Below are 15,806 nucleotides of genomic sequence, written 5' to 3' on the forward strand. Positions count from 1 at the left end.
GTTGAAGCTTTCCCAGGTCACTAAAACAATAAGGAATAAGTACCCAACTTCAATAAAAGCATATTTCTAAACGACGAAATATCTGATAAGGACAAATATTTGTTTGTTTTCCTCCATTCTCTTTTTTGTCGATTCATTTAGAAAATGTTTTAAATTTTTTGGAAAAAAAGTAAAAAGCCACATTGAAACCTAAGAGAGCAAAAATAAAGTCATATATCCAAACTTAACTAGACCTACGTTGCCTGAGCACCGTGAAGTGTTGCGGCAACCTTTCTCCGGCTTCGCCGAATAAGGGGTTGCGAGAGCAACACTTTGGTTTTGTTTCTTTGCTATCGGTTAAACGCTGAAGTTGTCAGCCTATCGAACCTTTTAAAAAGTTATGTTCAAAGAAGAACACGATCAGTAATCACATGATCAAAGGCTATTCCTCAGCGTTGAAAAAACAACAATAACAAAAGAATATCGAAAGAAAGGACTAAATTCATTTTACAGCCAGTTGAACTTTATCCTTTTCAATCGTAGACATCGTGACGGATGAAAACTTGGAACAATATCTTATATAATCTAGTTGGTATTATAAAGCTATCTGTAACTTTTCAGGATCAAAATACCATAGATGACACTCTATTAAGTATTACGAAATTGCCTCGTAGTTTTACGTTATCGTTTGTACCCGTTGCTTATTCTAGGTTACAGTGAGTATGGGTAGACTACACCAACTAGCAAAAGTTACAAATCCCTCTTCACTAAAGATGATTATTGCCTAAAAGACATTATTACTTACAAGTCCCCTGCATGTCTTACCACTGGAACAAACTCGGTCTTAGCATCAAACACAGTGGAAACAAATAATAGGTATACCAAATAGCAACATTTGCAAACCCCTCACTGCCGAAGATGTTTATGAGCTAACAGCCGACCTTTCCTTACATGTCTACATGTCTCACAATTGGTATCGGCTTATTTTTGGTTTCAGTGTGTACCCTACTACTGAAGTTGTCAACCCCTGGAAACTTTCAAACTAGTATATCCCATGAAGGAATTTTTGTATCAAAAAACGGATGACATATAGTTTGATCAACTCGTCAAGAGCTATCGATTGCCGTAAAAAAAATTCTATCTGTCTTAGTTCAAAAGTTGATTTTTTTGCCGTAGGCCGACTTTCTAACGTCACCACTTAGAAAGGAGCAAAGAAAAAGGTCCAGTTTCTTTAGCAATGACAGAACTTTTAAGGCTTAAGAGGTACATCTGATAACATTTCTCTACCTCAATCCCAAGTCCGAAAAAACAAATGATAAACCCAGCCAAAATCACGGCAGCACTTTCGGACCCGTTGGAAAATGCCCCTTTTTTGCTTCTGTAAATTTTTCTATTTATCACTCAAAGAAGATATATTGGCTGTGGGCCAGGTAACTGCCGCATATATTTAACGCTTATAGATTTTAGTCTATCTTCAATATGAAAGTGGGGCCTGCCTGCTTGCCTGCTAGAACGGAGCTTTCCACTCGAAAGCAGAGACATGGGTTTGATGAAACGAAAGCTTGGCTGCACAACTTCAGACACTCCTCTCTGACATAGGCTACATAACTCCACTTCACTTCGCACACCATAGGCTCTGGCTCGTGGACAAGCAAAAACGATCCTTTTTGGCCCCAGGCAAGAGTTCTGCAGAGCTTTCCCAAATGTAGTGCCATATTCATCAATCCGACCTGAGGTCCACACTTTCCGTAAAAACCGCACAGGTTAGACCCTTGCCAGTTTCCAGGAATAACCCGACATCGGCGGCATAGGAAAAAAAAAACGGGACAAAACCAAGGTGTTGCTCTCGCAACACAAATATGGATAGAAATTACTATGAATGAATAATTGGAACTCAAAGCAAGCAGGAATAAAAATAATAATCACATCAAACATAAAACTTATGGCTGCAGCTATAGTTGCAGTTGCAGCAGTGGGTGTGTGTGTCTGCGTGTGTGTGTGCGTGTGTGTGTGTGTGTGTGTGTGTGTGTGTGTGTGTGTGTGTGTGTGTGTGTGTGTGTGTGTGTGTGTGTGTGTGTGTGTGTGTGTGTGTGTGTGTGTGTGTGTGTGTGTGTGTGTGTGTGTGTGTGTGTGTGTGTGTGTGTGTGTGTGTGTGTGTGTGTGTGTGTGTGTGTGTGTGTGTGTGTGTGTGTGTGTGTGTGTGTGTGTGTGTGTGTGTGTGTGTGTGGTGTGTGTGTGTGTGTGTGTGTGTGTGTGTGTGTGTGTGTGTGTGTGTGTGTGTGTGTGTGTGTGTGTGTGTGGTTGTGTGTGTGTGTGTGTGTGTGTGTGTGTGTGTGTGTGTGTGTGTGTGTGTGTGTGTGTGTGTGTGTGTGTGTGTGTGTGTGTGTGTGTGTGTGTGTGTGTGTGTGTGTGTGTGTGTGTGTGTGTGTGTGTGTGTGTGTGTATAGGTCTGTGTGTGAGTGATATTTAAAAAATTATCATGCATAAGTGTGTGTGTGTGCTTTTCACAAACTCGACTTCACAAACTGCCCAATGGCACCCAAAAATGACCTTTTTTGTCCTATGGTTAGAATGAAACAGGTTAGAAGCTCGGGAAGGATAAAATTGTAGTCTTCATGTTTGAAAACCCTTAACCTGAAATTTAAAGCCCCTCCTATTGTATATTCTCTCTCCAAGCCCCCTTTTAAAGTTTCGTACAGCATTTGCTACCTAACAGAACTAGCAGGCAACATTTTAAAGCTCTTGATTACGCCAACTTACTTATTTTAGATTAATGTTAGAAAGGACCCCCCCCCTTTACTTCTTCAACGAAAAAGTCTAGTCTCGTTAGTCCGGAAAACAATTATTCAAAGTTTCAAGGTAATCAGAGAAAAACTAATTGACGTAATCGACATTTCATGGGAGCCGTGTCCCCCCCTTTAAATTTCTTTTAAGTTTGTGGGTGAGCCAGCATCTTTCTTTTTTTACTTTTTCTTGCCCAATGCAGTCCAGTTAGTCCAAACAATCCGGGACATAAATCCCCGATTTTACATAAATTGTGCTTAATCGATTCGATTTCTGAATATAACTTAGTTCTATTGAAAATAATTGAAACTATGTTAAAAAAAACATTATATTGAAAATAAAGAGCGTCAAATTCCCTAGTTCCTAAAAATAAGATTCTGTGCTCCATTCTCCATCGATTTTTCCTTATTTTGAACTATATCATCATAAATGATAGTAAGTTCCGATTCAATATTTAGCAATGGCATTGAAAATTGAAAGTATTAATCAAAAGCACAAACAGATCACTCTCTTTGATAAAAACTATTTCTCAAACTCAGTGTAATTTCTGAGAAATGTGATACTATTAACCTTAATGGAAACGCTCTGTGTTTCTATTGCAAGAAAACTTCTTCTAGTAAATAGAAACAAGATCTAAAAAGTAATTTAGAAAGCAATTCACTCGTTTAATGAAACAACTTGAGTATGAACAAAGGAAGGGGAATTTTTTTCGTAACTGTAAATATTTAGGAAATTAGTAAGAACTGAACCCTGTCAGCATAAGATGGAATATCAGTGATTAATCTATGGAGAAATTTGTAAAATCATGATCTTTTACATAAGGAATTTATAGCCTTTCACAGGCCAATTTGATTAGTTTCAATGTTCAATTCTTTTACAAAGAAATTTAAACAGTAAAAAAAAAAGAAAAAGAAAACAACAACGAAATTTTACAAGAATACACGTATCAAAAGAATATGTTGTTTATGCTGATTTCATATGGGTAAAATTCACCAAATGAAAAGTTGCAGAAAAAACCTGTAAGTATAGGGTCACTTGCATAACTTTCAGAAAGGAGGTAAACATGCTACAAAAATTATACGGCCAAAATCAACATTTCTGAATTCTCTTTAAGAGAGATGATAAGTCACTGCCTTTGAAAATATTAAATTTATATTTTTACTGAAAATAGTGGTAACCACGATTTGGGTTCTAGAGTCCTTTCATACAAGTCTGTTATATTTTTATGAAAATTGGAGCAAAAAAAACAAAATAACAATAAAATTTGATATTAATCTTTTAAAATTCCATCTGTCTTCCAAATATTACGTTAAATATGTTATTTGTTTTATAAGCCAAAAAATATTATAATAAAGTATCTATATCCTAATCTACTTTTGCACTAACACAGCAGGAGTCAAATACGGCCTAGAATAAAAATACTTTTAGCCCATTGGAAAATTATGTATTAACCGAAACGATAATGTAGTTGTATTTATTACATAGTATCGTTTTAGTGCATTCTGAATACAATTTATTTCATCAAAATCTTTCATTAGTTTTATAATAACCTCTTTCTCACTCTTTGTTTTTTTCCGGTTTTCAAATTTTATTATCTTCTTGAGTCATTCTTCAAACAATCTTGGATTTTCAATCCACAGGAGAGTTTATCTCTTTTTCTTGTTTAAATTTAACAAGCCCCTACCGTTCACACCGTTATTCGAAGTATTAGTAGTTCAGTTGAAAGTCTCTTTCTAAAGACCAAATATCAACATATGAGATAGCTGTCATATAGACTCTGGCATTACAAAATGTTAAGGATTTTGTTGAAAAATATCAATTTGACGTGTTAACAAAAAAAAAATTACATCTGTTTTCTTCAACTTTGGTGTGGAAGCAACCAATAGCCTGAAGAGGCTAGTGGTCGCTTGAAACGTTGACAAATGTCGGAGGTGAAATGTGAGGAGGCGAAACTTTGACCAATGTCGAAGTAATTGCTAATTCTATTGGCTAATAATAAAAATAATAATAATTATAATGTTAATTTTATGTCACTAATTTACATTGCTCTGTTTCAAATGCAAAAATTTCATTCAGTCCCTACCGACTTTAATTTCAGTCATCACCAGTGTCAGGGCTCGCTGATAAGACTGGACAAGTATAAAAACTATTTCGATCATCAACTGAAAAGATATGTTTTAAATATTAAATATGATTCCATTGCTTTAATCAGCCTAACTCAGCGACAACTCAATAGTAATAAGGAGGAGCCCCATGCTAGGCTTTAGCCATCCAATCTTAGAGATTAAAACCCTTTCCATTATATCAGGCAACGTGCCATTCTTCTCTCTATAGACGTTGCAGCAGGACAGGCGTTTTCTGCCTCACCTGACATCTAAAATTGAGATATTACTTAGGATTTTGTTAAACGGCAAGCTTCCCATTCTCATGTTGGCTGAGCTTGCAGGGTCAGATCACTGGCCCCGCCCCAGACCAAGTGGTTTTCTAAACCACGATTCTAATCCTTGTTCTAAAGAACATAAGAATTCAGATCCAGCATGCGTACCTTTGCTGTAAAATGTTGATGTGGGTGCCGGAGCACTGGCCGACTTTGGTTGTCTACTCGTACCCATTGCAAATCCTTCTGTGATTACGTTTCAAAAAAGTTGGTAGCTTAATAAAGACAAAAAAATATGCAGGTTGTAGAATCTTATGATCTCGGCCTACTTAATGCCTCAGATGCTCGGAGTCACCGTCTGTATTCGCCTGGTCAAGGAACTGAAAAACTCAAAGCGGAAAAATTTTCTGTACAAAACTGTATGGATCCCTTCTATTAATGCTTATAATTTTGAATTTTGAACCCTATCCCATGAAATTCTTGTCGGACCTGTACAAAAGTAACAAAAATGCATACGAACAAGTTTTTGATGTATTTAAAAAGAAAAATTGTAAACCCCCCCCCCCCCGCCAATCAAAATACAGGATCCATCCATGCCAGAATCCAACTATTTTTGAAGATGCTACGGCTGATATTATGTAACACACATCTAGCTATAAAATTTTACTTTTTATTTTGTTACATGGGGTTCTCATTATAAATTATCATTGTAGTCTTTTCCCCATCATAGAAAATAAAAATGAAACCAGTGAATGGTTAATTCTGGGCTTTTCCATCTCGAGTGAATAAATATCTTGCACAACTTAGTACGAAGAAGATAAAAATATTTTCTAGGTTTCGTCAGGAAATTTTGACTTTAATATTTCTGAAAATAATATTTCAGGAAAATATTATTATATATAATCTTTCAGAAAAATTTTATATACCATCAGAAAAATTTCCTTTTCGAACTGTTCAGTTGGCTCAATATTGCATTTAGTTAAAAATCATTAATTAATAACACTAACTCTACTATGCAGGAACCGTGGAGAAATTTCTGGTCTTGCCCACTATTTTGAAAGATTCCCATGGATACCGGTTAATATAATGAACACATTCAAGGCTTATCATAATGAATTTGGCTTGTTGATTTATTTACAGGTGAAGCAAGGTTTTCCTATTTTGTACCCACTTCGTAATAGAGAAGGTCAAACATAATAATTTAACTGATATCTTTGTCAAGAAACATAATGATTATTACCTAATATTAAATATAGGGTTATAGCCCCTCCTACTTTGGGAAGCGTCTTATTATTAGCTTTAGTACTTTTTCCAAGACTGAAGAAATGTATTCTAGAAAAAAGGAAAATAATACCGCTACAATGAAGTCTTATGGCGTCTCTAAAAAGGTATTGAATGAAAAAACAAGGTTTTTCAACTGAAAGTAAGGAGCGACACTAAAATTTAAAACCAACAGAAATTACTCCGTATATGAAAGGGTTGTTCCCTCCTCAACGTCCCGCTCTTTACCCTAAAGTTTGATCCTTTCTCACAACTTTATTTTTTAAATCAATAAAAAACTTTCATCTCAAAATTTTGATCTGGTGACTTTGGAAAAAAAGAGCATGGGAGGGGGCCTAGGTGTCCTCCGATTTTTTTAGTCACTTAAAAAGGGCACTAGAACTTGTAATTACGTTATAATGAGCCCTTTCGCTACGTTCTAGGACCACTGTGTTGATACAATCACTCCTGGAAAAAAAAAATAAACACGCACCCGCGATCAGCCTTTTGGCAAAAAAATAATATAATTCCACATTTTTGTAGATAGGAGCTTGAAACTTCTACGGTAGGATTCTCTGATACGTTGAATGTGATTTTCATTAGGATACTGTGACATTTAGGGGGTGTTTCCTCCCTATTTTCTAAAATAAGGCAAATTTTCTAGGGCACATAACTTTAGATAGGTAAGACTAAATTTGATTAAACTTATATATTTAAAATCAGCATAAAAATTTGATTCTTTTGATGTATCTATTAGTATGAAAATCCCGTTTTTTAAGTTTTGGTTACTATTGAGCCGGGTCACACCTTGCAACAGTTCGTTACCACGAACTGTTTGATGAAAATGAATTACTTGAAAGTTAAATTATATTCTTTTCGTATTATTGGGTCATCCTGAGCTCTCACAAGAATGTTTTCTGTGTAGCAAATAAAACTTTTATTTAAACAAGAGTAAACAATTCGGTTTTCAGCCCTCTTTGAAAATAAACAGGACTTTGAAATATCAAACGTTCAGTTTTTCAGATTAGATTTATCTTTGACCAAAAAGGTGATTCATTACTGTCCTGGGCTGTGGGTGATGGGGTGAATTTCCCCTCCCTTCCTAGCCTTAGGACAAGAATGGATAAGAATAATTCATATACATAGGAAAGTGAGAATGTTCCTATTAAAATCTTGATTAAAAAAAGATCCTGGTAGCACTAGCCCTTTCCAGAAAATTAAATTTAAAAAAAGGGTTTTTCAACCGAAAGCAAGAAGTAAAATCGAAACTTACAACGAGCAGGAATTATTACGTATATGAGAGGGGTTGCCTCCTCCTCAAAACCTTGCTCTTTACGCTAAAGTTTTCTAAGGCTTTTAAAAAAGCTTCTCATTGTTCTAATTAAACGGTGTTTCAGGAGTCTTTCTCAAAGAGTTGGGACGAAATTCCAACTTTAACGTAACGAGTGAGGTATTCAGGAGGGGAAACCCCCTCATATTCGTATTTATTTATATTCGTCTTAAGTTTTAATGGTACTCCTTACTTATTTAGAAAACTTACTTTCTTACTTACAAAAAATCGTTATTTTCGTTTAATTTCTGATCTTTTTTCAAATAGTACCAGGAAATCTTGCTCCATCTTTACGGAAAAATCCCTCCTACCCACGGATATATTCTACAGACAATTCAATCCTGGTGAAAATTTACCTTGGACAACTACCCTTAACATCTCCACGCGTAAAATAGAGTGGCAAGCAAGACATAAGAAAAATTTCGTATAGGAATTTTGGAAAATTCCTCTAGTGTAAAATTTCCTCAGAAAAATTCACTCCATGGAAACCTCCTTCCGAATGGGAACTTCTACCCGCGGGAAATCCCCCAATAGAAAATTCGCTCCGAAAAATGTATGCATTCTTCTCAATAATAGATACTAGACTATACGTAAACAATTGACAGTTTTTTGGCTTAAACACCTTTTCCAGGGGCTGTGGGGGGTCATGTTATATCCAAAGGCATAGTTATTCGGCTTTTCAACTATGTTGAACAAAATGGCTATTTCAAAATTTTGATCGGATGATTTTGAGAAAATAATAGGCTTGGGAGGGGGCCTTGTTGTCCTCAAATGTTTTTTGTCCCTTAAAAAGGGCACTAGAGCTTTAATTTATGTTCAAATGAGCCCTCACTCTATATTTTAGGACCAATGGGTTGATACAATTACCTCTGAAAAAAAAACAAATAAGCACGCATTCGTGATGTCTCTTCTGGCAAAAAATACAGATAGGAGCTTGAAACCTCTACAGTAGGGATCTCTGATAACTTAAATATGATGGTGTAATTTCCATTAAGCTTCTACGGCTTTTAGTGGGTGCTACCCCTCTTTTCGAAAATCAGATATGTTTTCTCAGGCTCGTAGCCTTTGATGGGTAAGACTAAACTTAATGGAACCTATATATTAACATAATAAACCAATAATCAACCATAATCAACATAATAAGCCAATATTTTCGATGTATCTATTGATATCAAAACTCTGTTTTTAGAGTTTTGGTTACTATTGAGCCGGGTCACTCCTTACTTACTGTTCAATACCAATAGCTGTTTGATTCATCGGGTTTACTCACGTCCCACAAATATCTGGATTCATGCTGAAGCTAAAGTCTTGCAATATATCAAATATCAAAATTAAAATAAAGCAAGGTATTACAAGACGATTTATGAAGATTTTTGTTTAAATAATTTTTGAGATTCTTCTACAAATGCACAAAGTAACTTAGTTTTGGTTCTTCTTGAAAATCAAAGATGTTAATTATTTCCTGAAGTTCATCCCCAACCAAGACCAGAAGTATTTTGAAACCAAGATTGAACAGTACTACAAGTCCAAGGGGGATACTGAACGTTTGGAAGCCTCTCCGTCTGAGCGAGATCCATGTCCAGAGGAGGATTCCATTGAATCAAAACGTAAATAAACTAAAAAAAATGAATGTTTCTGAGTTTTTTTTAATTTTTATACTTTTTCAAATAGTATTGCTGTATCAGGACTCGTTTGTCGTATCTTCATGGTGAAAAGAATAGGCAGCCCACACCATTTTGTCGTATCTAAGTTTACTAAAATTTCGGTAAGGCCGGATTGTCGTATCTGTATTTCATTTCACGTTTTGACAATGAAAACTTCACCTTCTCCATCTCATATTCAGGAGACCCTCCTAGTTATTTGTTCTCTTTTTTTGATGTATTTGCGAAGAAAATCGGTTGTACCGTGTAAGTTCCAGTAAAGGTGAAAACTTCAAAGTTGTTTTTCTCAGAATTTGAAAACCGTAGTTACGACAAAACCGCTCTCAGGGAATGAAATGCGCTATTAAACATTTTATGTTTTGTTTTGCTTTTCTTGCTTTTAATTAATTCAGTTCAGTCTCGTGATTAGATCTTGTTATTCTACATAGAACACTTCCATTAGAAAGAAATTCAACATTTATGTAATATTTTTAGTTGTTCCCATTCAGAATTTGGCATACTTCTTAGATATGTAGGCAAGATTATTTAGGAAGGAAGCCCTCCCAATAATTTGGAAAAAAACTATAATTTATTAAGCGACTTTAAAATTCTTGCTCGTTTTAAGTGTCAGATCTGATCCTGAAGCACATAAATTTTTATTATCTAAATTTAAATTTAATCAGTGCTCGGTTTTAGTAAAAGGTAAACGAGAAAACAAGTGGCCTAAGAGGTCTATCACAATTCATAATAAGTCAAATCAATATTAATTTTCTTTTACTTTTAGCTTAACTGTAGAAACCTATGAATTGGGTGGTAAATCTGGCCCGACACTCCAGGTAGGCAGGTGAGCCCTGTTTTGCTTTGGACTGTACGCTTGTTTTCCTGCGATTCCATGCTACTTAACGGTCATGGGTCAATCCTATAACTTGGTCAACCTGCCTGAGACTCTAGACGGACGTGCCTCTCCAAAAGCTAATACACAAGTATTTGTACAATTTGAGAATCATAGCTACTCCCACCATTTGCCTGTGCCAGTTAAAAAAAAACACTTGGGAAGCTATAGGTGTCCCCGTTTGCCTGCGAGTCCAGGGGACTTGTCGTTCAGGTGTTAATCCTAGAACACGGTGGTCCACCTCAGACTCTAAGCGGGCAAGCCTATAAGGATTACTTGTTTGCCTATGCCTTGGAAACCTAATCATCAAGTAAAAAGGCGCGCCTAGTTAATGGCTAAATTGTAAAAAGGCTCTATGCTTCCTGTTTCAACACGTTTGCAAAAGTCAAATTTGTGTTCCTAATATTTAAGGTGTTTTTACTTCCTAAAATCTACCAGCTAAGATTAGATTGTTCTAAAACTTTCAAAAGTTGAAATGAATACACCCTCCATATCTGTAAATAAGACAGAAATGGAATCATTGAAAAATAAGTCGGTAGATAAACAGTGAATATAATTTCCAGAATGAACAAGAAAATAAGCCTTCGTGCTTTTTATAATAATATTCGTACTATAGCTAGATGGGTCAAATCGGTTGTAGTTTTATCATGGAATTTGGTAGAGGGGGATCCGATCCAGGATTCGTATAATTGTTTTAATTTTTATTTCCAGTATTGAAAGAAACTCCAATATAGGTCCAGATTCTCTTCTATTTAATTGAAATTCCTAATAAGCGCTGATAACAACCTATTCCTTACGTTTGTGATTCACATACTAGCCCATGAATGTAAAACTGGCTGTATGCATAATATCATGCTGACGTCTTGGTATTTTCGCTTTTCTAAATATTTTTTTTTAACCAACTCCCAAAAATGAACTGACATATATGTACTAAGAATTAAGACTTAAAGTAGTCGCATTTCACGTAACGTCAGCACTACTTTTGAAACATTTATCTCTGCATCAACATGCTATAGGAAGTGTCTGATGAGAATAAAATAAAGTGAATTTAAGCAAAATATGTTCATTTTCTCATAATTTAGAAATTTTGTGTGCATGTCTAAGCTGTACATACCCATTCTCTTTTTCTATTATGATCAGTTTTATCATGCAGCACTAGGAGACTGAGCTCCGTTTAGTGAAGGGAATTTTAGATATAAGAAAAATATTCATTGCCACCTCCTTCCAAGGAATTACACTGTGGGACATCAGAAGTTATTTAAAAAGCTAACAGACATACATTGATTTACACGAGTAAAACTATTTTGCAATTTTTATAGATTTTTTTTTTTTTAACAAAAATACAAAGGGGAACGCCTCGCTCTTTACGCTATTTTTTCTGTGAGAAAGGGAGTTGTGAGAAAGAGTCAAACTTTAGCGTAAAGAATGGGGCGTTGAGGAGGGGGTAACCCTTTGAATAATTTCTGTTCATTTGAGTTTTAATGTCGTTCCTTACTTGCAGTTAAAAAAAACTTGTTTTTTTAATTTAATCAGATTAGGGACATAGTTTTTCGATTCAACTCTGTTGTATAGTATAAAACTTACATAAATAAAAAAAATATATTTAACTTACTTTTGTTTAGCTCTTGCCAATTCAGAATTTAGTATGCTTCTAAGGCATGTTGGCAACAGCTTTTCGGGAGAGGGACACAAAAAGTTGGTAACATGTCAGGAAATGTTAATATTTCCCAATAAAAATCTTTTAAGATACTTTTTTGAATGAACAGTTTTTGTATCTTTCTAAATGTTAATAAATGAGGAATCAGGAGTAAGTTAGCGACTTTATTTAGGAAATTCTATACGAGAGAAGATGGAACTCAAACTTTAATTATCTAGCAATATAAAATTTATTATTAAACAGTTATTCAGAACTAACATAAAAAAAAGTTTCAGCTCCATCTTTTAAAGCACCGAGTGGACTCAAAACTATTACATTGACACAACAGAGAAACATTTTTTTGTCTTTAAATGAAAATTGCAGCAATAAGAACTATTGTTTTTTTTTCGTCTAGCTACATCAAAAGCTTCTTCAAACAGTTAATTTTCTATTAATTAATGGCGATATTTTGTCGATCAGATTCCTTTTTTAACCTTTAGCTCTTCCTCAGGAATAGCCTGGTGAAGAACTATTTCCCTTCGAAAGAATAAGATATTTGGTCTCCAGTGTGTTCTGAAGTGCTATTCCATTATAGCCCAAGGGAGGGCGGCTTTTGGAAAGGATAGATTCCGTAAATAATAGTAAAATATGCTGAAGACTAGGAAAAATCGTGCCGTCATAGATAAAAGAAATCTCAGATGATAATCTCGTCTAAAAAACAGGTAAAAAACCCGAATAGACCAATTTTTCTCCTTTTACTATTTCAATTTCACTTGTTCTATTCTCCAAGTTCAATTTTCCCCACAATCTTTTTTTTTACCATACCGATCTAGCCATCTGTTATGTTATTTCAAACATAAATTATACTCTCTCTTTGTTTTTGACTTTAGCCTGAATTTGGGATAAATAAAACAGTGTACTGTGATTCAAACATAAATGACTATCTAAAAATCTTCTGTGGCGTTAGTAAGGTAGTCTTAAATGTTTATTCACCAAGTTTCGCCATTTCCTTACAATTAAATTATAGATTATACGTTTAAATAACGAATTGATGATAAAGCAATGAAACTTCTGTTTTTGCCCTTCGTGAGATAAAGTTTATTATTTAGGCTCTTGTCCACTGAGTTTTCTATGGTTGTAGGTTGCCAACGGGTTTTAAACCGTTAAAAATCAAATACAAGAATACATGCAAAAAAAGCAGCACAAAATATTGAGACTAATGCAATCTAACTCACTGAAAAATTCTTTATGCAGTTTTTTTCATGGTGAAATATATTTTCCAGGCAGTTATTTAATAATCAATTTGCTAGTATTTTACTTTTTCTGACGATTTTTTTTAGTCTTAAGAACGGACTCTAATCTTACCTTGCCGACGTTTTTTCTATTTTTTTCCAGAAAATCAAAGTTCCTTTAGCTTTAATCAGTACTCTAGGAACTTGTGGTCAAACTCCTTTGTTCAAGGCAGCTAAAATAGGTTTTACAGAGAAAAGTTGAAGGCTAGATTTATAATTAGTTATCATAACAAACTAAAGGAACGTTATAATAATGGAAAAGTTTTTGTTCTGTTATTTTCATTAAATAGTGATGGTTTTTTCTCTTAAATGGTTATTTATTTTATTTATTTAAGAATTAACGACGCTTCTTGACTACTATGGTCCCTGCGTCGGCCTGCAGTGCATTCCTGCAGCGTGATTCGATCTCTGGGTCCCGTATTACCAAAGATAAAGGATAAAGCTAAGGTCAAATCCACTGCGCCACCACAGGACGATTAAATGGTTATTATTTTTCATTTTTCCCCTTTTTGAAAATACTGAGATTTTTCAATTTTTGTGTGGGAGACATGACGGGCCACCCATTTGGAAAAGATTTGAAATGGTAATATAGGCCACCGTGAGAAAGGCTTCCTGTGGTGGGAGGGCGCCTTTGATTGCAGCAAAGGAAAGTTCCTTTTTATGGATTGTTTTCTTTTATAGTATTAGCTGTTGGGGTGGCGCTTCGCGCCACCCCAACACCTAGTTGGTGGGGACGCTTCGCACCCCCCCCCCCAAGCCCCACCGCGCGCGTAAGTCGTTACGCGCCATATTAGTTACGCGCCATTGTAGTTGTGGCCCTGTGTCCCACCTGTGAATATATATATATATATATATATATATATATATATATATATATATATATATATATATATATATATATATATATATATATATATATATATATATATATATATATATATATATATATATATATATATATATATATATATATATATATATATATATATATATATATATATATATATATATATATATATATATATATATATATATATATATATATATACATATATATATATATATATATATATATATATATATATATATATATATATATATATATATATATATATATATATATATATATATATATATATATATATATATATATATATATATATATATATATATATATATATATATATATATATATATATATATATATATATATTCACAGGTGGGACACACGTCAAATGCAAACCCACAAACAAAGAAACATGCATATATACAACTTATTTTTATAGATATAGATACAGTTTCGTTTTTAGTTTTTTTTTTTTTTTAGTTTCTTCTTTTTATTGATTTGTTTTCTTCAATTTGTCAATGTTCATTCTAACATTGACACTTTCTGTTTTAAGGTTTTCGAATTACTTTAATCTATTGTCAAAATATATTGAAATATTTGTGCAACTCCCAGTTTTTTTTAGTTTTTTCTTTTTTTTAGTTTTTTTAGCTTTTTTTTAGTTTTTTTTTAGTTTTTTACCTTTTTTCTTTTTTCAGTTTTCTTTTTCTTCTTTATTTTTCAGCGTCACTATGAGATACATATGGCCGAACTTTTGTTTTTTTTTACTAAAATCTGGTAGAAGTTTTTACATTTTAGTTTGTGTTCTTTTTCTTCTTTATTTTTCAGACGTCATATCCAAACCCTCAACACAAAAATACATACAACTTATTTTTATATATATAGAAGATATAATCTGGCGTAACAGACATTGTGTAACAGACATAACACACAGACAACTTATTTTTATATATATAGATATGATGGTTTGACGTAGGTCCGGTTCGGCTTCTATTCTATCATTTTAAAAATGCTACTGGAGGTGGGCTCGATTAAAACAAAAAGTTCCTTTGTTAATATAGTATTTGGCAGAAAATTATGAATATCAGCACTTTTGACAAAAGCCAGTGAGCTCTAAAATTTCAAATGAAGAAAAATAAAAGAAACAAAAAAGAAATTTTCAACAAAAGATAAATAATTTCTGACACCACATCGGCTAATCATGACAAAACACAAAAACGCAAAGAAAAGAAGAACGAGGATAGTGTGTTTTTTATTCAGTTACCCTTTCATCATCACTTAAAGAGGATCATCATATTTTAGTTTTGTGTTTTGTTTTAAGGTATGTTTTTTTTTTATCTGTTTATTCTGCACTGAGCGCGGTTATGCGGAGATCTTGACCGAAATATTTGCATAATTTTCAATTTTTCCACTGGCTGTTTATTTTCCTCGTTTGTCTTTTCTTTGCAATTTTGTGTTTTGTAACGAGAGACGTTCTTAGCAAAAGATTTTTACAATATTTAGCTTCCTATTTCGTACCGCCGAGTCAAAATTAGAAAAAATAGTTACCTGCGTGGAATCGCTGGAAATAACAGTTTGTACTGTTTCTTTACCATGATGCCTCCAAAGGACAAATGCTGGTTCATCAATGTAACCAGTTATGACACAATTTAAATTGACACTACTTCCAGCCATTACGTAAATGTCAGGATCTCCTTTAATTTCTATCGTTGGTACTGAAAGAAAATCCATCATAAAGAGCGCCATAAATGAAGTAATACCTTCTGAGTACA

The 15,806-nt window shown here is 33.9% G+C and overlaps 1 protein-coding gene across 2 annotated transcripts in view; it reads right to left on the reverse strand.

Moving 5' to 3' along the window:
- Nucleotides 1-15,806, reverse strand: part of LOC136027043 (zwei Ig domain protein zig-8-like) — a 170,214-nt gene that overhangs the window by 39,115 nt on the left and 115,293 nt on the right. For both annotated transcript variants that reach the window (XM_065703964.1, XM_065703965.1), the window contains exon 4: nucleotides 15,583-15,749. In XM_065703964.1, coding sequence (XP_065560036.1) covers nucleotides 15,583-15,749 — 167 coding nt within the window. The remainder of the gene's footprint in view (nucleotides 1-15,582; nucleotides 15,750-15,806) is intronic.

Source organism: Artemia franciscana, chromosome 5 (assembly GCF_032884065.1).
Source record: "Artemia franciscana chromosome 5, ASM3288406v1, whole genome shotgun sequence".
Taxonomy (NCBI): domain Eukaryota; kingdom Metazoa; phylum Arthropoda; class Branchiopoda; order Anostraca; family Artemiidae; genus Artemia; species Artemia franciscana.